At 39.8% G+C, this 21,889-nt stretch overlaps 1 protein-coding gene across 1 annotated transcript in view; it reads right to left on the reverse strand.

Moving 5' to 3' along the window:
• Nucleotides 1-8,477: 8,477 nt before the first annotated feature.
• LOC105522838 (transient receptor potential cation channel subfamily A member 1-like) overlaps nt 8,478-21,889 on the reverse strand; it is a 43,044-nt gene continuing 29,632 nt past the window's right edge. Inside the window, 6 exon segments of the mRNA XM_011957433.1 lie at nt 8,478-8,594; nt 13,441-13,513; nt 13,515-13,658; nt 14,306-14,403; nt 17,954-18,067; nt 20,481-20,549. Of these exon segments, the coding sequence (XP_011812823.1) occupies nt 8,478-8,594; nt 13,441-13,513; nt 13,515-13,658; nt 14,306-14,403; nt 17,954-18,067; nt 20,481-20,549 (615 nt within the window).

Consider the following 21,889-nt stretch of genomic DNA (forward strand, 5'->3'; position numbering starts at 1 on the left):
AAGTCCACTGTTAGCCTGATTGAGTTCCATTGATAAGTAACGTGAACTTTCTCTCTAGCTGCCTTTGACATTTTTTCTCTCAGTTTGACCTTGGAGAACTTTGATTACTATGTGTCTTATATAGACATATATAAGGGGATACATAGGGGATGATTGTCTTGTATAGTATTTTGCAGCGTTTTCTGTATTTCCCAAATTTGAAATACGGTTGGCTTCTTTAGGGATGTTGGGGATATTTTCATGGGTGATACTCTCAAATATGTTTTCCAAGTTTCTTTGTTTCTTTCCTTCCCCTTCAGGGATGCCTATGAGTCATAGATTTAGTCTCTTTACATAATTTAATATGTCTCAGAGACTTTGTTCATTCTTCTTTATTCTTTTTTCTTTACTTTTGTCTGCCTGAGTTATTTTGGAGAACCAGTCTTCTAGCTCTGAGACTGTTTTCTCAGTTGGTTAATTCTGCTGCTGATACTTGTGATTATGTTATAAAATTCTTAAAGTGAAGTTTTCAGCTCTACCAAATGACTTTCATTATTTCTTAAAATGGCCATTTCATCTTTCATTTCCTGTATCATTTTATTGTATTTTTTTAGATTGCTTGGATTGGGTTTCAACTTTCTCCTGAATGTTGAAGATCTTCATTCCTTCCATATTCTAAGTTCTGTTTCTGCCATTTCATCCATTTGAGCCTGAATAAGAATCATTGCTGGGACACTAGTGTCTTCATTGAGGGAAATAAGGCATTCTGACTTTTTTAGTTGTCCGGTTCTTGTGCTGGTTCTTTCTCATCTGTGGGGGCTGATGTTGCTTTAATCTTTAAAAATACTGTCCTTTAGGCCGGGTACGGTGGCTCAAGCCTGTAATCCCAGCACTTTGGGAGGCCGAGATGGGCGGATCACGAGGTCAGGAGATCGAGACCATCCTGGCTAACACGGTGAAACCCCGTCTCTACAAAAAAATACAAAAAACTAGCCGGGTGAGGTGGCGGACATCTGTAGTCCCAGCTACTCGGGAGGCTGAGTCAGGAGAATGGCATAAACCCAGGAGGCGGAGCTTGCAGTGAGCTGAGATCCGGCCACTGCACTCTAGCCTGGGCGACAGAGCGAGACTCCATCTCAAAAAAAAAGGAAATACTGTCCTTTGAATGAGTTTCTCTACTTGTATTTTCTGTAATATCCTTGGCAGTTTGATTGTGGTATAAGGTGGATTCAGTCAACTGGTCTCATTGCTGGAAGAATTTAGGGGGCCATGGCTCAGCTCAGCACTACTGGGCTGTATACTCTAAGTCTAGGGAGCTAGTACCAGGCCCTGGCTTTATTCACTGGCCCCTTGAGATTCAGAACCTGCTAAGCTGAGGTGCTAAAGTGTTCCTGGTGTGCTGGCCACCACACTCTGATGGGTGGTGCCAGCTAAAGTGCTTCATCTGGGCAGTGGCAGCAAGACCCATGCTCATTTGCATGCATGCTTGTGGCCATGGAAGTGCAGCAGGATGCATGGGTGTTGACGAGGACAGGGACCACCAGGAGTGGGGCTGTATCATTACCATGCACACTTGTGCCAGTGGCTGGGGTTCATAGGGAACAGCCGGGGCAAAGTTGCCAGTGTCCATGTTTGCACTTGCACTGGCAGAGGCAGCTGTGGGGACTGGGCATTGGCGGGCATGAAACTAGTGGCATTCATGCACATGTTCACAGTGGTGGCAGTGGCAGCACAAGGTGGAGGCAGGGCCGCCAGCAACCAGTGTCTATTCCCACATTCACAGTAGCAGCAGTGGTAGTGTGGGAAGCAGGGTGGGGTTGCTTGCATCTACATGAGTGTTGCCAGCAGTGGCAGTGCAACCAGGTGTCTGCTCATTAGGGAGGCAAGGGCAGCAAGGTATGCTCACATAGGCAGCATTTGGGTGACACAGTACATGTGCACACACACACTAGTTGGGGAGAAGTGATCTTTGCCTCTGTGCATTCTCACAAAGCAGTGGGGGTGTGACCATGGGTGAGTGCATGCTGGCAATGCAGGCATGGAGGAGGCTGCAGTGGGAGAGGGTTTGGGTGGGCTGTTACATGTCACTGGAGGCTGCACTGATAGAGCTCTCTGATGATCAGGTGCAGTCTACTGGTGAAGGAGCTATGATGTGAGCCCCCAGGAAGCACCTCGATTAGACATCCAAGGCTGCATTGCAAGCAGGTGCAGTCAGATTGGGACCCTACGAGAGGCCAGCAGATAGGGGTGCCCTCAGATAGACCTGACTTCATCTAACCAGCATAAAAAACAGGATTTGTACCTCCCTGTGTCTCTTTGATCCCAAGCAGTTGCTTGGCTAAAGATATGAATTATCTTTTTTTTGCCTTTGAACATCTTCTTCAGGATGACAACATGGCAAACAATTAACATCAAATAAGATCAGTAGAAACTCTTTGAACCATTGAGGAATTCTCCATAAGTGTATTGCCATCATTGGACTCTCTGCATATTAGCTGTCAACAAGTTTATCTTCTCAAAATTACCATTTTTATTTATGATAAAAGTATTTAATTATCTGCTACATAGATAAAGAAACAGAATGGGCCTGGCATGGTGGTTCACGCCTGTAATCCCTGCAATTTGGGAGGCTGAGGTGGGCAGATCACGAGGTCAAGAGATTGAGACCATCCTGGCCAACATGGTGAAACCTCATCCCTACTAAAAATACAAAAAGTAATAATAATAAGTTTGCTGGGAGTGGTGGCGCACACCTGTAGTCCCAGCTGCTCAGGAGACCGAGGCAGGAGAATTGCTTGAACCTGGGAGACGGAGGTTGCAGTAATCTGAGATTGTGCCACTGCACCCCAGCCTGGTGACAGAGTGAGACTCCACCAAAATAAATAAATAAATAAATAAATAAACAGAATGCTATAGAAATGATTTTGATACTTAGCATTCCCTATAACTTTCGCTTTGAATCTGGTGGGTTTCTACGAGGGAAACACCTGTTATTTCTAGGCCTGACATATTGCTGCTGATTTTGTTTTTGTTGCTTTTTTCTTAATTTTATTTCATTTTATATTAAGTTTCAGGATACTTGTGCAGGATGTACAGGTTTGTTACACAGGTAAACGTGTACCATGGTGGTTTGCTGCACCTATCAACCAGTCACCTAGGTATTAAGTCCTGCATGGATTATCTATTTATCCTGATGCTCTCCCACACCCCACTCCCCTGACAGGCCCCAGTATGTGTTGTTCTCCTTCCTGTGTCCATGTGTTCTCGTTGTTCAGCCTCCACTTATGAGTGAGAACATGCAGTGTTTGGTTTTCAGTTCCTGTGTTAGTTTGCTGAGGATAATTGCTTCCAGCACCATCTGTGTCCCAGCAAAAGACATGATCTAATTCCTTTTTATGACTGCATAGTATTCCATGATGCATATATACCACATTTTCTTTATCCAGTCTGTGACTGATAGGTCTTTGGGTTGATTCCATGTCTTTGCTATTGTAAATAGTGGCACGACAAATATACACATGCATGTATCTCTATAACAGAATGATTTATATTCCTCTGGGTATACACCCAGTAATGGGATTGCTGGGTCAAATAGTATTTCTAGTTCTAGATCCTTGAGAAATTGCCACACTGTTTTCCACAATGGTTAAACTAATTTACCTTTCCACAAACAGTGTAAAAGCATTCCAGTTTATCCACAGCCTCATTAGCATCTGTTGTTTCTTGACTTTTTAATAATTGCCATTCTGACTGGCGTGAGATGGTATGTCGTTGAAGTTTTGATTTGCATTTCTCTACTGATCAGTGATGTTGAGCTTTTTTTCATGTTTGTTAGCTGCATAAATGTCGTCTTTTGAGAAGTGTCTGTTTATGTCCTTTGCCTACTTTTTAATGTGGTTGTTTGTTTTTTTCTTGTAAATTTGTTTAAGTTCCTTGTAAATTCTGGAATTTAGACCTTTATCAGATGGATAGATTGCAAAACTTTTCTCCTATTCTTTAGATTGTCTGTTCTCTCTGATGATAGTTTCTTTCCCTGTGTGGAACACTTTAGTTTAATTAGGTCCCGTTTGTCAATTTTTGCTTTTTTGCAATTGCTTTTGATGTTTTTGTCATAAAATCTTTGCTCATGCCTATCTCCTCAATGTTATTGCCTAGATTTGCTTCTAGGGTTTTTATACTTCTGGGCTTTACTTTTTAGTCTTTAATCCTTCCTGATTTTATTTTTGTATAAGGTGTAAGGAAGGAGTCCAGATTTAATTTTCTGCATATGGCTATCCAGTTATCCCAGCACCATTCTTTAAATATGGAATCCTTTCCCCATGCTTGTTTTTTTCAGGTTTTTCAAAGATCAGATAGTTGTAGATGCATGGTCTTGTTTCTGAGATCTCTATTCTGTTTCATTGGTCTGTGTGTCTGTTTTGGTACTAGTACCATGCTGTTTCAGTCACTGTAGCCTTATAGTATAGTTTGAAGTCAGGAAGCATGATGTCTCCAGCTTTGTTCTTTTTGCTTAGGATCATCTTGGCTATTTGGGCTCTTTTTTGGTTCCATATGATTTTTAAAGCAGTTTTTTCTAATTCTGTGAAGAAAGTCGATGGTATTTTAATGGGAATGGCACTGAATCTATAAATTACTTTGAGCAGTATAGTCATTTTTATGATATTGATTCTTCCTATCCACCAGCATGGAGTATTTTTTCCATTTGTTTGTGTCCTCTCCTGTTTCCTTGAGAAGTAGTTTGCAGTTTTCCTTGAAGAGGCCCTTCACATCTCTTATTAGCTGTATTCCTAAGTATTTTATTCTGTTTATAGCAATTGTGAATGGGAGTTCATTCATAATTTGGCTCTCTGTTTGCCTATTGTTAGTGTATAGGAATGCTTGTGATTTTTGCACATCAATTTTGTATCCTGAGACTTTGCTGAAGTTGCCCAGACTGCTGCTGATTTTGTATGACAACTCTGCATGCTATAACATAGCTATTTATTTTCTGAAGCTCTCTGATACATTTTCTTGAACTCAAAATCTTCAGTCTTGCAGAACATTTAACATTTTACTGTTTACCCTTTCAAATATCAAAATGGTAATATATCATATTAGGTAACCTGTTTTACAAGAGAATGAGACTTTCTGAAAATATGGTTCATCATGCACAAAATGAAATGAATGTAAGAGTCCTAGGTAAATATTTCTCAAGTGCAAGATTATCAAAGGAAGGGGAAAAAGAAGAATAAAGTAAATTATTTAAATTGGGACTGATTTCTAGATCACAGCAGATGGTAACCTAAGGGAAAGAGATGACTCACCATATCTATTTAGAGAAAGCCAGTGAACAGACTGTTACACATCCTCTTATGAGTTTGTTTGCCTGTGAACTGACCTAAGATATCTACCAAATTTATTAACTGTCTTATTGAAACAATGGCTTAGTACCAAAAGAGGCAGGAAATCACTGTTGACCATCTTTAAACACCCATCAAACTAAGGCCCAGGAAAGAAGACAGTTCCAAGGGAGTCATTTTCCAAGTTAGCAGCTGCTTATTTGCTTATATAGCTCAATCTTCTGCAGTGCTGTCCCCTATGAGAGCTGAGAACTTCAACCACGTCAATGGTTACACAGAACTTGCCTTTCTATCAGTTTCCATCATAACTCCAAGCACACCAAACATTTAATGAGATTCATAAGGTCGTGCTGCAGACCATGTTGCCCTTTTAGACTTGTTCCTTTCCTAAATCTTCACTTCCTATGCACATATTCTACATATGTCCCATGTTACCTCAAACCTTGGTACCATCACCCACCAACACATTTAGCATTCTAGTTAGGACACTCATGTGTCTTTTAGAAAGATTCATGGATTATGAGGTGCTTTTGGTGTTGATGTTGGAGTTCCACTCTGTCACCAGGCTGGAGTGCAGTGGCGCAATCTCAGCTCACTGCAACCTCTGCCTCCCAGGTTACATACCTGGGTTACCCACCCATACCTGTGAAAGGCGAACAGCCTGACTTTTTAAAATAGTCAGTGATTAATGCTGAAGATATAACCTATAGTTACAGAGCGGCTGGCTTGGTCTTTGAAATGTAAACAGTGATAATTTATGAATGGGTTAGTCATCTTCCCGTAAACATAAGAGATAAAAGCAAGACTATCCTGTGTCATATGTACCCTGTGTCATAACACATTCATGCTACTGCATTCCTTGTCTGTTGGAACATTCATTGATTAGTATTTATAGGTGTTTCTTGTAACAAAGTTTGGCTTTGGGCGTGGTCAGGTAAAAATAAAATTTAAAATATCATAAAACAACTATGTAGTGCCCAACAGAACCTTAGGAAATATTCTTTTCTTCATGTTTCTGCCCTGTTTTGTATTGCTCTTGTCTTATCTGGTAGAATTGTCATTCATGTCAAATAGTGAGCCTCATTATGATGAAAAATGAGTAGCCAAAATATACTCACATGGCACCAGAAGAACAGGGAGTTTGCCTTTTTCTAGCTTTTTAAAAAAGTTCAGTGAAGACAAGCTCAATCCAGCTGGGAATTCTGTGGGTCACAAGCATTATTGGTGCAGAACTGAAACCTTGGTGTAGAACAGACTCTCAGAAGATTTACATTCAAAGTTCACCTGGAAGGATATTTTTGTTTACATTGTTTTAAGGCTTTTCCTTTGAAGGTTATGATAGATGCTTAGTGATTTTTTATTTTGTTTTTTGTTTGTTTGTTTAAATCAGTGATACTGAAGTGATGTTGGAGCGTCAGAGTCTGGGGTAAATACCTGAGTTTTGTTGTCTCGCGCCAAGGAAATTGAGTACGCAGACACACAAAAAGTGAGTTTAGGAGTGGAGGTTTAATAGGCAAAAGAAAGGGAAAGGAGAATAGCTCTCTCTCCTGCAGAGAGAGAGGGGCACCTGTGTGGGACGTGTGGGACGTCCAGCCTGTAGCAAAGTGCACCGGATTTTGTAGACTGACTTGGCTTATTTTCATTATACATTCTTTAGACAGTTTATAATTTTTCTTTATCTTTATTTATTTTTAAGACAAGGTCTTATTCTTTTGTTCATGCTGGAGTGCAGTGGTGCAGTCACAGCTGACTGCAGCCTTGACACCACCAAGCTCAAGTGATCCTCCTACTTCAGCCTCCTAAGTAGCTGGGACTACAGGTGTATGCCACCATGACAAACTAATGTTTTATTGTTTGTAGAGATGGGGTCTCATTCTTTTGCCCAGGCTGGTGTTGAACTCCTGAACTCAAGCAATCTTCCCACCTTGGCCTCCCAAACTGTTGAAATTATTGGGGTGAGCCACTGTGCCTTGCCTTACATGGTTTTCATTTCTTCAGAATCAATGATCTGCGTCTGCAAAGCGTATGGATCACCACTGATTTACGGGGATTTGCCATTACTGAGTTGACTTGTAGACAGAAAAACAAACTGCCTTTGCTGAGCCATTTAATTTTTCCCCATATTTTTTTCTTTTGTGAAAGTCTTTAACTGAAGATCCCTGCTTTGCCTCTGGAATATGCCTGCAGTAGTTTTTGTTGAGAAATTTGAGTTTGGGAGCAACTGTTCCTGTGGGACTCTAGAAGAGCTGGTTGCTATTCCAACAGATACCTGAGTTTGGCCTTGTTTCAAAATTAGATTGCTGCAATCTAATTTAGAAGATGCAGGTGAAGTTTTCCTTTCAAGTTTTGCTGGTAATTGACACACGCCCAGACATTTCTGCCCATGAGCCATAACCTCCATTATCTTCATCCTCTTCTCCATCAGTTTTTAAAACAACCTAAATTACCCCGATAACTTTATCTTCTGATAGTTTTATCCCTCAATACTTATTTTTTTCAGTCTTGGTTCTGGAAAGGGGATTATGTCTCCTGTAAGTTGCTAACTACTTCTGATTCACATAAAAGTATAGTAGACCTCCCCTTCTCTGTGGGGATACATTCCAAGATCCCCAGTGGATGTCTGAAATCATACATAGTATTGAACATATACTATGTTTTTGTCCTAAACATACATATTTATAATAAAGTTTAATTTACAAATTTGGCAAAAGAGAAGATAATAACTAATAATAAAATAGAGCAATTATGTAACTATATGTTGTAATAAAGTTTATGTGACTGTAGTGTCTTGCTCTCTCTTAAAATATCTTACTGTACTGTACTCACCTATTTTCTGATTGTGGTTGACCACGGATAACTGAAACTTCACAAAGAGAAACGGGGGATAAGGGAGGACTACTGTACTGCTTTATACACCTGATTTGTGTATCTATTTAATTGGCAGCCTATCTTATTCCGTGGCAATTAACATTGAAACCTTTAAATAAGTACCACCACCTGCCTTTGGACTTGCAGATGCCCAATACGTCTCAAAAGAAAGAGGAGCAGCACCACAGGTAACATCACTGCAGGTTTTCCCGAGATGAGAGATCCTCCTGCACACAATGGAGGTCTCAGTCAATGAGGTCTTCGGGTTCCAGTTCAATATCAATCACACCCCTAGAGGGCGCTGCTTCCCTCGGCGGTTTCCTTGATGGTTTGCAGCTCAGGATCATATCTCCTTTTACCCCGGGAACCTGTGAAAATGCTGGACTCCTTTTGTTTCAGGGTCTGGAGCTGGAAATGACAAGGGGTAGCCCACATCTTCCTGTCTTCTGTCTTCTGCCATCACCTCACTAAAACTAACAAGCAAAATCAGAGCCAAATGACAAGACAAATTGCTTCAGGTTCTAGGAAGCCGCCCAGTTCAGTTCACTCTGTGGGTTCATAATAGGTTAAACAATTTCACTGAACTGTAACTTCAACAACTGTACCCTAAATCTGAAGTCTAACATCTTTGATAATAACGTAACTTCAGGCAAGAGTAGTTTCAGTGGGGAAATTTTCACAATGTCATCAGGAAGTTTTTCAGCTCCCAATTCTTGCAATTTCCCCTTACTGGCACAGTGGATCTTGAACCCAGGTTCAATATCAGGCTGGGCACCTGAGTCTCCTGTGTCCTGGAGTCACTGGCCCCAGCTCCCAGACCTTGAGCCAGCCATCAGCTGCATGTTCTGGCTAAAAGATTTTTAACATTAAATGTTTCTTAGATGTACTTTAGTAAGTTTTAAAAAATCACATTCTACCATGACCAATGGTTCTTTGTTTTGGAAAGATGCAAATAATTTCCAAACTGCCTTTTAAATCTCAACACTTTTAAAAATCAGCATTTAAAATATATGTGTTGCCCCAATGCATATAATAGAGAACTTGAGGAGTTCTTTTTTTTTTTTTTTTTTTTTTTTGAGACGGAGTCTCGCTCTGTCGCCCAGGCTGGAGTGCAGTGGCCGGATCTCAGCTCACTGCAAGCTCCGCCTCCCGGGTTTACGCCATTCTCCTGCCTCAGCCTCCCGAGTAGCTGGAACTACAGGCGCCCGCCACCTCGCCCGGCTAGTTTTTTCTATTTTTAGTAGAGATGGGGTTTCACCGTGTTAGCCAGGATGGTCTCGATCTCCTGACCTCGTGATCCGCCCGTCTCGGCCTCCCAAAGTGCTGGGATTACAGGCTTGAGCCACCGCGCCCGGCCGAGGAGTTCTTATAAGTAATAATGTTTATACCTAGTTCTCAAATTATGTTTTATTTTCACCATCTTCTTATAAATCCCTATTACTTGAAAATTAGATATCTGACTGGTAAAAGGAGTATCCAGATATGCAATGACTATTTTATCCATATTAAAAGAATAAATTTTCATGTTTGAGTTTTTACAATGTATAAAAAGTCACTCGTGGTATGGTAAAATATCAAGTACATGAATTAAATTGTGTTTGAGAGATTTTGGAACCAAACTTGGAAAAAACTTTGAAATATGATGGCTAAAGTTTTAATAGTTTTTGTATAGTTATTAGTCTAGATAAAAAGAATAAAATGCTTTAAAAAAATTGTTCTTTCATATATTTGCAAATGATTTAGTCTTCCATATTGGCTAGTATTTATTGAGTGCTGACTATGTGCCAAACATTTTACCTGCACCAATTCATTTAATCCTTAGCACAACTTTATGAGGCATGTACTCTTATTATCCCCATTTACTAGAGAGTTTAAGTATCTTGTTTAAAGAAGTCACACAGCGAGATAGCAGTTAGACTTTCTATGACTCAGGCTTCCTGACTTCAGTGTCTGTGCACTTGTTTTCATTATGTCTGTAGTAGCTCATGTCTCTTACCCTTCAAATGCACTTACCTATGAATGTTACATTGGAAATATCCACTCAGTTACCTCTAAAGTATAAAGTCAATGAAGAAAGGATGCTCCTTGATCTTATTCTTATTTAAGAGATAGTATAACTTTGTATTAAGAACACAAACTCTAGAAGCAGACTGCCTGAGTTTACATCTCAACAATGTGACCTTGACCAAGCTACTCAGCCTAGAAGTGTCATGATTTGTTTTACAAAACAAGGATGATAATTATCATAGCACCTACCACTTAATAGATTTTGAGAATCAAGTGAGTTAGTACATACTACTTGGAACAGCGCCTGATACCACAGTAAACTTCATAAGCCTTTTCTTTTTGATATTATTCAATATGAAGGCACAAGTTGCTTCTTGCAAAGTACAAACCTTTCAAGTGTCCATGCTAATCATAGTTAACAATCATTAAAACAACAGCCCAGATTGAAGCGGTGGGAACAAAAAGGGAGAAAAGTGGTGTTTAATGCTTCTTCCACCACTTAGAGGCCGAGTTATTCAACTTCTCTAGGACACAGTATCAACAAAGAAAGGACACTAAACTACTTTTCTGAGGCAGACTGAGCCAGTTTTCTTGCAGTCTCTCTCAGGCCTATGATATTTATTATTTTCACTGATTTCTTTTATTTGCCTATGTGTATTTGCTGAGCATCTGTCATGTGCAAGGCACAGTGCTAGAAGCTCCACAAGATGAAAAAAAATGAAATAGGATGTAACTACATGGATCTCTTGAGACTACTGGTGATAGTGACCCATAAAGCTCGGGGAGTCTGCCCTCTAGTTGGGGGAGGATGTGGCAAGTCACAGTCACCGTTAACAGGCTGCAGTAGCAGAGGAGAAGTGCAGTCTGTGCCAGTTCAGAGGAGGTAGGAAGCATAATGAGTGGGGAGCATTAGGAAAAGACTTCAAGGTGGAGATGCCATTTAAACTGAGCTTTAGGAGTTAGATAAGGGACATTCTGGCTGGAAGAGAATAGAGTTGGAGGTAGGGAGATGGGAAAGCGTAGTGTCTTCATGAAACAGTGGTCTTCCAATTTGGATGAAATGAAGAATACTGGAAGATAAAGCTAATTTAGATTCAGAAGTCAGGTTAAGAAGATTAGTTTGCTTATGAAGAAAGAGAAAACCTTTAAGTTTTTAGCATGGGTGTGAAGGTTTATAGCTCCACTTTAGGAAGATTAAATCAACTTAGTATGTTGACTCCTTTCGAGTCCAGGAGCTTGAGAGAATCCTGGTACCACTGATGGAAAATAGGAAATCTAGAGGAGCTGGTTTGCTTCTCTCACTACCAAATTCAGATTTATATGTATTTAATTTGAAGAACTGTAGAAATGTTGGACCGGACTTTAGGAGAAGGGACAGAGGAGAGGAAACAGAGGAAACAGAGCCAGGTACGACCTCAGGGATGTACACATGGAATTAGTTGGCAGGAAAGAGAAGCCAGTTAGGAAAGAGAGAAGCAGCAATCAGTGGAAGCAGTGGAAAAGCAGTTCTGTGTTTGGGGGTAGAGGAGAAAGAACTGCAGAAATAAATGAAGACCCATTAAATTGTAAGCTTCTTGAGAGTACAGGTTGCTGAGGTTGTTGTAAGACAATCTGTTTATTTAAATATTTCCCACGACAGGCATGGTACAGTGTTTCTCACATTCTTGGCACTCCGTGAATGTTGACTTAGATCTATATTGTGCAGTGCCACACAAGGTTTGAGGAGAGTAAAGACTGAAAAGACCATTTGTCTTTATGATCAGGAGATCTTTGGTTATTGCTCCTGTATTGTGATTTTCCAGCCTTTCTGTTTTAAGAAATATAAAGAACAAAGATATTATTTGTATAAAAGATTAAGGCATATACAACATTGTGTCCAAGCCATGTGTTCTGTTGGACCATGAATGTAAAAATGCTTTGTTTTGTAATAGCACATATTGTCCCTCAGCACCCTGCTTGTTTGTATGAACGTCAGTATGTTTGAGAATGTGTGCAGGAAGGTGGAGGTAACCAAGCTGTCCATATCTAGAAAAGTCCAGTGTGGTGGGTGCACACAATGAAATAGTAAGCCACATCAAATGCCCTGTACTAGGTGGAATATGGTAACGCAGTTGTATCTTGTAAACATCATGTCCAGTGAAAAGCAGTAAGAAACACAAATGAGTAAAAAATATAGTAAGTGAGAAGTATAACAGAAGTAAAAAGTAAAAAAAAAAAAAAAGCACCTTAGTATAATATCAGTGTAAATAAAAACAAACTTAAAATAACACTATTCAGCATAACACAAAGACACATACATAGCCAAAGACATATTCATTAAAGTGGATGTCTCCTGGGGGTAGTGAGAGAATAAACATTGGAATCAGGATGAAGGGGAAAATCAGACAAAACAAGAGAAGGACCTTGAAAAGATCAATGATGAGGTATGTGATTAATTCATGTTTTATACTAAACATCAAAAGAATGAAGGGAATATGTGGTGGAAGTGTTTTTTGTTTTTTCAAATCTCAAAACACAATGCAATAAAAGGTTCAAATAATGACAGTAATACCATGTAGGTTTAATATTTATTATGCTCATTGGCAAACAAAAACACAGAAACAATATAAATTATCTATAGTAAAATTCATGCATATCATAAGGGCTAGTAATTTGTACTTCAACTATATGGCTTAAAGTGACATTAGGTGTGTTGGGGACAGCAAGAAGGGTGGGGCTACTCATCGTAGTAGCAATAGAAGAGTACACAGGGTGCCACCCACAGGTTCTTCCAACACAAAGAAGCTTCCAACTGGTAGAACTCAACTAATACTTAAGACTGTCATCTAAGGCATTACTAACACTTGTGACTATTTTCTAGGGCATCGGATATTAGGCAATTAGCAAGCAGGAATACAGTACTTACATTAGCATTCTAGCTCAATAGTTACATTTGTTACTCCTTAGCAATAAACATGTGTGTTCTAGCAAATTCATCTGCTACCCATTCAAATAATGAGATTATCTCTCATCAAAGTGAAGTCCAACTTGAACATATCTGCAAAAATATCCCCAATATATAATAATTGGCAGAAAATATGAATAGAGGATAAAAGATAGTTTACTTTTGTATAGCATGCAGGAACCATGATTTCACATGTAGTGAAATCAATCAGATTTCTGCTTCTTTCTCATTCTTTTTAAATTGAAAATTAGAACCGGCAAATTGTGCACCCCCACCCCCACCCCATCGCATTGAAAGCCTCACTGAAGGTCTGGAGAGACAAGGCTCAAGGTGGTATCTTTTCGCCTTGACGGCTGTCAACAACAAATAATTCCGTTTGTTCCATCGACAGTTTCTTAAACCTGTCTTGAAAAGAACAACAGTTATCTTCATCCTCTGTCTCAGAGATGACCTCCATCTTCTGAATGATCAGTTTAATGACCTCATGCTGCTTTTTCAGGAGAAAAGTGAGTTCCTTCAGCCTAAAAGGTCATACACATTTCATGAATTTATTTTCAGTTCTTCTTTTAGCCCTTCTGAATGTGGGAAGGTATAGGTTTTAACCTCGTGGTAGTCACAATCCTTCCAGGAAACACACATTTTTGAAGTCTAAATCATTTTTCCCAAAGTTACACTGTTAGTTCATGACTAGTTTATTTTTGTTACCAGTTTACAGATAAGAAACTATTACAGGAAAAGCTTAAGCAGCTTGCGCAGGGTCACAGTTACTAAGTAAATAGTTGAATAGGGGTTTGAACTCAGGTAAACTAACAGTAAAACCCTCAGGTTTAATTACCACCCACCACATAGTTACTCCAAAGATCTTCAAAAGCTTTCAGAGGTTTGCTTTATGAATTCAGATGAAGAACACAGTTTATGATACTGCCTCCAAAAGAAAGGAAATCAGAATTTTAATTTTTATTCACTTATTACTGGTGATAGTGGCAAATAAGTTGTTGGTTCTCAAAAATGCCTCATGACTCTCAATACACTACCTACAGCCATCAATAAAGCATGTCTTAATATGTACAAAATAAATAAAAACCAATATAAAATATAACCTTATACTGCACAGTATTATTTATGAGTTTTAAATTTCTCAAGTTCAGAGAGAAGGAAAAATGTGTACTGGTATTTCTGCTTTAATATTTCAATTTCTAGAGATGTATTAGCATTTGGTATTTCTTGTCTTATTTCTTGAGTGGAAAATAAAAAATAGAATAGACTCTGTGGGATTAAAAAATAATAGTTACTAAAATCGAATTCAATTCAGGAATTATTTCTTAAGCATGTTCCAAAATTCAACCACCACTGGCACAAATATGCATAAAGCACAGCTACACCCTCAAGGAGCAGATTGTGGAATCTGCGAAGAGAAACAGGCATGTGAAGAACGAGCTATGAAATGAAGTAATACTTTTTATCAGAGGAAAAAATGTACAAATAGAAAAGGAGTAAATTAAGGTAGGAAATTGTTTAGAAAGGGGCTTAGCTGAATTGTTCTATGCATTTTCATGAGAAATGCCCATCACTGAAGGTGGTATTCCATACGAGATTCATTGTTAATTATCTAAAACTGCACTGCACATTATCCCATACAACTCAACCAATCAATGAAGTTTCACCTGGATAAATTTCTGAAATGTTATTTTAATACATTTTGTCTTACTTTAGCATCTTTTAAACCATAGGTTGACTTGAGAGGGTCAAGGGCAGATGTGAAATGACCAGGAATGAGGTAATTCTAGGAGTCCAAGCAAGAGAAAATGGTGACTTGCACAGTCCATCCAGAAAGTCAAATGGGCCAGACTGAGCGGAGAAGGAGGTGGAGGTGACAGGTCAGGGGTGGCTGGTTTGCACAAGCAATGGTCTTGCTTAGTCTTTGATCACTTCATATACTTTCTACAGTGAACATTCCAACTGTGTGTGTGTGTGTGTGTGTGTGTGTGTGTGTGTGTGTGTGTGTGTGTGTGTGAGACAGAGAGACAGTTAGGCTTTTTGTCCCCAACCAAATCTCATCCTGAATTATAATCCCCATAATTCTAATTATCCCCAAATGTCAAGGGAGAGACCAGGTGGAGGTAATTGGATCCTGGGGGCAGTTTCCTGCACACTGGTCTCATGATAGTGAGTGAGATCTCATGAGATCTGATGGTTTTATAAGTGTCTGGTAGTTTCTCCTGCATTCATTCTCCATCCTCCACCTTGTGAAGAAGGCCCCTTGCTTCCCCTTTGCCTCTGTCATGACTATAAGTTTCCTGAGGCCTCCCAGCCATGTGGAACTGTGTCAATTAAACCCCTTCCCTTTATAAACTACCTAGTCTCAGGCAGTTCTTCATAGCAGTGTGAAAATGGACTAATACAGTAAATTGGTACCGGGGAGAGTGGGGTACTGCCATAAAGATACCTGAAAATGTGGAAGTGACTTTGGAATTGGGTAACAGGTAGTGGTTGGAACAGTTTGGAGGGCACAGAAAACAAGAAGAGGTGGAAAAGTGTGGACTTGTTGAATGACTTTGACCAAAATGCTGATAGTGATATGGACAATGAAGTCCAGGCTGAGAAGGTCTCAGATGGAGATGAGGAACTTAGGAACTGGAATGAAGGTGCTTCTTACTATGCTTTAGCATAGGGACTGTCAGCATGTTGCCCCTGCCCTAGAGATCTGTGAAACTTTGAGAGATGATTTAGAGTATCTGGCAGAAGAAATTTTGAAGCAGTAAAGCATTCAAGAGGTACCCCGCATGCTCTTAAAAGCATTCAGTTTTAGTCATCCACGAAGAGATGGCTTGGAATCGGAACCCATATTTAAAAGGGAAGTGGGCATAAAAATTTGGAAAATTTGCAGCCTGATAATGTGATAGAAAAGAAAAACCTATTTTCTGGGGACGAATTCCAGCCAGCTGCAGAAATTTGCATAAGCAATGAGGAGCCAAGTGTTAATCCCCAAGACAATGGGGAAAATGTTTCCAGGGCATGCCGGAGGTCTTTACGGTAGCACCGCCAATCAGGCCCAGAGGCCTAGAAGGAAAACACAGTTTTGTGAGCCAGGTCTGGGGCCTTGCTGCTTTGTGCAGTCTTGGAACTTTGTCCCTCACGACCCACTTGTGGCTAAAAGGGGCCAAAGTACAGCTCAAACCTTTGCTTCAGATGGTGCAAGCTCTAAGCCTTGGCAGGTTTACATGTTGTGTTGGGCCTGCAAGTACAAAGAAGTCAAGAACTGAGGTCTGGGAACCTCCGTTTAGATTTCAGATGATGTACGGAAATGCCTGAATATCCAGCCAGAAGTTTGCTGCAGAGGCAAAGCTCTCACGAAGAACTTCCTGCTAGGGCAGTGCTGAAGGGCAATGTGGGGTAGGAACCCCAACACCGAGTCCCCACTGGGGTACTGCATAGTGGAGCTGCGAGAAGAGCGCCACCATCCCCCAGACCAGAGAATGGTAGATCCACTGACAGCTTGTACCACATACCTGGAAAAGCTGCAGAAACTCAATGCCAGCCTGTGAAAGCAACTGGGAGGGGTGCTGTAACCTGTAAAGCCTTAGGGATGGAGCTGCCCAAGGCTATGGGAGCCTACCTCTCGCATCAGTGTGACCTAGATGTGAGACACCAAGTTGAGTCACATGGAACTTTAAGGTTTAATGACTGCCCAACCAGATTTCAGACTTACATGGGATCTGTAGCCCCTCCGTTTTGGTTAATTTCTACCATTTGAAACAGGAATTCTTACCCAATGCCCGTACCCTCATTGTATCTTGGAAGTAACTAATTTGCTTTTGATTTTACAGGCCCCTACGCAGAAGGACTTGCCTTGTCTCAGATGAGACTTTGGACATGGACTTTTGTGTTGATGCTGGAATAAATTATGACTTTGGAGGACTGTTGGGAAGACATGATTTGTTTTAAAATGTGAAAGGGACATGAGATTTGACAGGGGCCAGGGCTGGAAAGACATGGTTAGGGTTTGTTTTTCCACCTAAATCTCATCTTGAATTATAATCCCCATAATCCCCATAATGCCCACATGTCAAGGCAGAGACCAAGTGAAGGTAATTGGATGATAGGTGCAGTTTCCCTCATGCTGTTCTCATGATAGTGAGTGAATTCTCACAAGATCTAATGGTTTTATAAGTGTTTGGTAGTTCCTCCTGCATTCATTCTCCTTCCTGCTGCCTGTGAGAAGGTGCCTTGCTTCCCCTTTGCCTTTCACCATAATAGTAAGTTTCCTGAGGTCTCCCAAGCCATGTGGAACTGTGAGTCAATTAAACCTCTTTCCTTTATAAACTACCCAATCTCAGGCAGTTCTTTATATCAGTGTGAAAATGGATTAATACAGAGTGTGTGTGTTTGTGTGTGTGTAAATGTGTGTTCTTTATTGTATATTATAAACACTTAGCTGTACATACACACATATATATCTACACAGAAATGTAAGTGACATGTGACTAGGAAAAACAAATAAAGTATATCTTTGCTGTAATAAAAGATACTGAAAGGGTAAGGTTGGTCCCCTACCCATCTACTCTTACAGGGACAGTGTGTATTTAACACAGATGCTATGGATGAGCCTCCCAAAAGATGAGGGCAAATTTCACCCTCTTGTCACTTAGTCCTTTCACATCTTAAGTTAATCATATTCATTTTTTTAAAGCATAGCTATTTCTTTCGCATTGGCAGAGATGGCTCAAAGTCTATAAAATGACCCCCTTAGGGATAACACAAGGAATGGATGTCAAGCAGTGTCAGGTTATTGATGTTATTTGTTATGTGTACTTACAAATAATGTCCCACCACATCTGGGTTTGTTGGGATATATGGTGGTGGATTTCTGATCCACTTTGCGTATGCAACAGCATGACAGCATTGTTTCTAAGCTGGTACGAAGTTCCACCTAAAATGCATTTTGGATTTATTAACAGAATCATTAATTAGTATCTGAAATTCTTATATGGCATAGAGGCAATCATTAGTACAGCAAAATGAAAACTGATTCCTACTTCCTGACTTCTGGACAGCAGCTGGGCTGACCTCTCACTTTCATTTCAGAGGATTCTATGAGAGCATTAAATGACCCTGTAGTAAATGCATGCTACATGTCCCCTTCTGCTGTGAGCTCAGACATAGGTTTCAGAATGGATGCAGAGAGTTGCTTAAGAAACAACTCAGGGGAAGTAGCAGAATGGCTTCCTGGTTTTCCAGTTGATGCTGCTTTTGATCCAAAACAAGGCACAGATAACAGGGGGGTACTAGGATTTGTGCTGTTTACTTTCAGGGAGCAAAGTAAACAAAATATAGCATTGCACTTTTCAGCTCAACTCCACTGGTACTGCAACTGAGTGAGCTTCCCCAAGATATTTTCTTTGGTACTATTGCTTGTATTATTCTTTTTATTTATTCCCCAATGTATTTTAAAGAGGTATTAGGGCATTTATGAGGTATTGCTGACATACCTACCAAGAAGTTTATACATCCCCTCTCCATATTGACATACCTGGAGTCCTAAACATCATCTTTGTGACACTAATAACCTGCCATTAGCTCTTCCTACCTTCGATCTTTCCCCACTAAACCAAGATAATAGCAGATCACCATAAACACCATTTTCATTGTGGAAGAGCTGATAATAACCCTCCACTAACTTACAAAGTAACTTGAAGCACTTCATCCTTTACTGCCTTTGGTAAGGTTATTCTCTGCTAGTTTTGAATAAACCCCCCTGTCATCTGGAATGATTTAATTGCCCATTAACATGAATGATCCTTACAGGCAAGGGGACCTTGGGCCAGTGCCTTGGCCATTCTCCCGGTTCCGATGTGGCCCTTTGCTCTTGCTGGCCCCTCCTTTCAGGATGGTATTGATGTCCTGTTAGATCCCAACCATCTTTCAACACTGACTCATCTCACCCCCTCCATGTAGCATTCCCTTATTTTTGCATTTTTTCTGTACCGCATAATCATTTAACTGTTTTTGTTCTCTAAATGTTCAGATCGCTCTGTATCTCTGCATAATATACAGCCATGTTGTGCAGTGTAGAATTTAAGAATGGTTCTCGGTTGATTTTCGATATTTCATTTTATCAATGCCTAGCTGGTGTGCTAAGTAGACACAGTTGACTTAATAGTCAAGGATCACATCCCTCTGTTTCCTCTGGGCTCTCATGCTAAGTTGTATTGCCCTTTGTATACTATATGTATTGAAACATTGTTTTTCAATAAATAAATGCTAATGTATGGCTGAATGAATAACAGAGAAGAAAACTGTGACAAATAAAAGTGAAGAAGAAACAAGAATGAAGAGAAAGTTATATCATAACATGATTTTTCTCTCTCTCAAACTGGCCAAAATTTCTTAATGCGCATAGTCAACTGGTCACCAAATATCCTTGAAGCATCAAAAATGCCCATTTGAATTTGAAATTTAAAGACATTTCAGTCAAGAACAGGAAAATAACTTGGTGTTGTATTACAGAAAAGTACCTCACAACATTCAATAGCTGAGGACCTAGCCAAGAAACTTTGACACCAAATTTTACATCAAATTGTCCATAAAAATGAGAGAGATGTCACAAGAGAACAAAACCACATAGATTCTGTTAAAACTTCAGCATAAATCATGCTGTGGGGACCTTGTGATTCCCTGCACAAAACAGAAGAAGCTCCTTTAAACAGCATGGATAGGATGCCAGTGACGCTCTTGATCTAACAGCTAGCTACCTGGGTGGCCACAGGTTAACATAACAAAAGATGCTCAGGAAATTTCTTAATTTCTCTACTAAAATTTTTCTAGGACATTTTTTCATCATCTTTGATTACAGCAGGTATAACAGATAACTTGCAAACAGACACACAGGATGTGACTCCTCAAGATTCAGAAAACATCCATGCTAAATAACTGTGCTCTCAGAAAAGGAAGTAATTATAACTGTGTTAATTTCAGTAAGTTTAAATTAGATGTAATGCAGACAATGCCTAATTTAGGATGGTTCAACTCATGCTTTTTTGACTTTATGATGGTGTGAAAGTGATACACATTCAGTAGAATCTATACTTCAAATTTTAAACTTTGATCTGTTCTGGGCTAGTGGTATGTGGTACTCTCCTGGGATGCCGGCCAGTGGCAGCGAACCACAGAACCCAGTCAGCCACATGATCAGGAGGGTAAACAGTCCAACTCTACGGTATAAGCGGTGTAAATTTATAACTGGCTTTCTTACAAAATTCCCATTTTTGACTTACAGTATTTTTAACTTATGGTGGCTTTACCAGAACATAATACTATCATAAGTGGGGAAGCACTGCACTTACCTGCATAGCTATCCTCTTCAAAGATGCATGTTTCTGGACCTCAGCAATGTCACCAACTGCCAAACCAATCTGAATTATGACACAAAATTAAATCATTACAGTTGAAGGCCCACCTAAAAATGCATGTAAGGTCTGTCTTAGTCCATTCAGGCTGCTATGACAAAATATTTTAGCTTGGGTAATTTATAAATAGCATAAAGTAATTGCTTACAGTTCTGCAGGCTGGGAAGTTCAAAATCAAGACTTGGGCAGAACTGGTTTCTCGTGAGACCCCATTCCTCATAGGTGGCATCTTCTATGTGTTCCCATATGGCAGAAGGGCAAAGGAGCTAATGAGCTCCCTCATAGTTCTTTTATAAGGGAACCAATTCCATTCATGAGGGCTCTCCCCTCCCGGCCTAATCACCTCCCAAAGGCCCCACCTTCTAATGCCATCTTCTTGGTGATTAGGTTTATATATATATATATATATATAGTGTATATATATATAGTATATATATATATATAGTGTATATATATAGTATATATATATAGTGTGTGTGTGTGTGTATATATATATATATATATATATAGGATGGGACATAAAAATTCGAACCATAGCAAGGTCTCTGTGGCTAAAGTGGGAGAGTGGGCAGATGATCTACTAGTAGTAGCTGCAGAATACTTTGGTAATACACCTTACAGAAAACTACAAGGCCTATATACCTCTGCAACGGTGATGGTCACATTTGGAAGTTCAGTACTCTTAAGTGTTATGAAAACTTAAGACACACAAATTAATCTGAAATTCATTTAAGATAATCTGTTATTTTTTGAAAGGACAGGGATGATGTGATATCACATGCAATTGGGTGTAGCCACACAACATGGTGGGAAACTCCAAGAGTTTAGTAACTAAGGTAGACAAGAGGGATTTAACAACATGGAAAAAAATACGAAACTGAGAGAATGATACATATTATATCTTACATATGTTCAGAAGGAAAACATATACTATAGGGGCAGGAGAGGCTCTGGTGAGAAACCAGAAATGTATGGCTAGATAGAATTAGGTGGGGGGAAGCTGTTAGCTCAGTTCTACTCAATCTGATGAATTCGCTCATTTCACTCACTCATTTATTTTTCTGGTACTTAGTTCCTGCCTTTGCTGAGCCAGCATCTTGCATGCTGCACCAGAAAGAAACATCAGTGACTGCTCTTGAGGAGCTCAAAGTCCAGTAAACTCTATGAGACGAGGGATCTGTCAAGCTCACCACTGTATGCCCAGTGCTTAGTATAGAGCAGGGCACATAATAGGTAAACAAAACAGACACAGAATGAATGAAGAGAGGGAGAATATATTCGAGGGCTTGCAAACTAGCACTGAGAACTGGATATAGCCAGGAAATAGGTTTTACTGGGCAGGATAA

This window comes from Colobus angolensis, unplaced genomic scaffold (assembly GCF_000951035.1).
Source record: "Colobus angolensis palliatus isolate OR3802 unplaced genomic scaffold, Cang.pa_1.0 Scaffold440, whole genome shotgun sequence".
NCBI classification, from domain to species: domain Eukaryota; kingdom Metazoa; phylum Chordata; class Mammalia; order Primates; family Cercopithecidae; genus Colobus; species Colobus angolensis.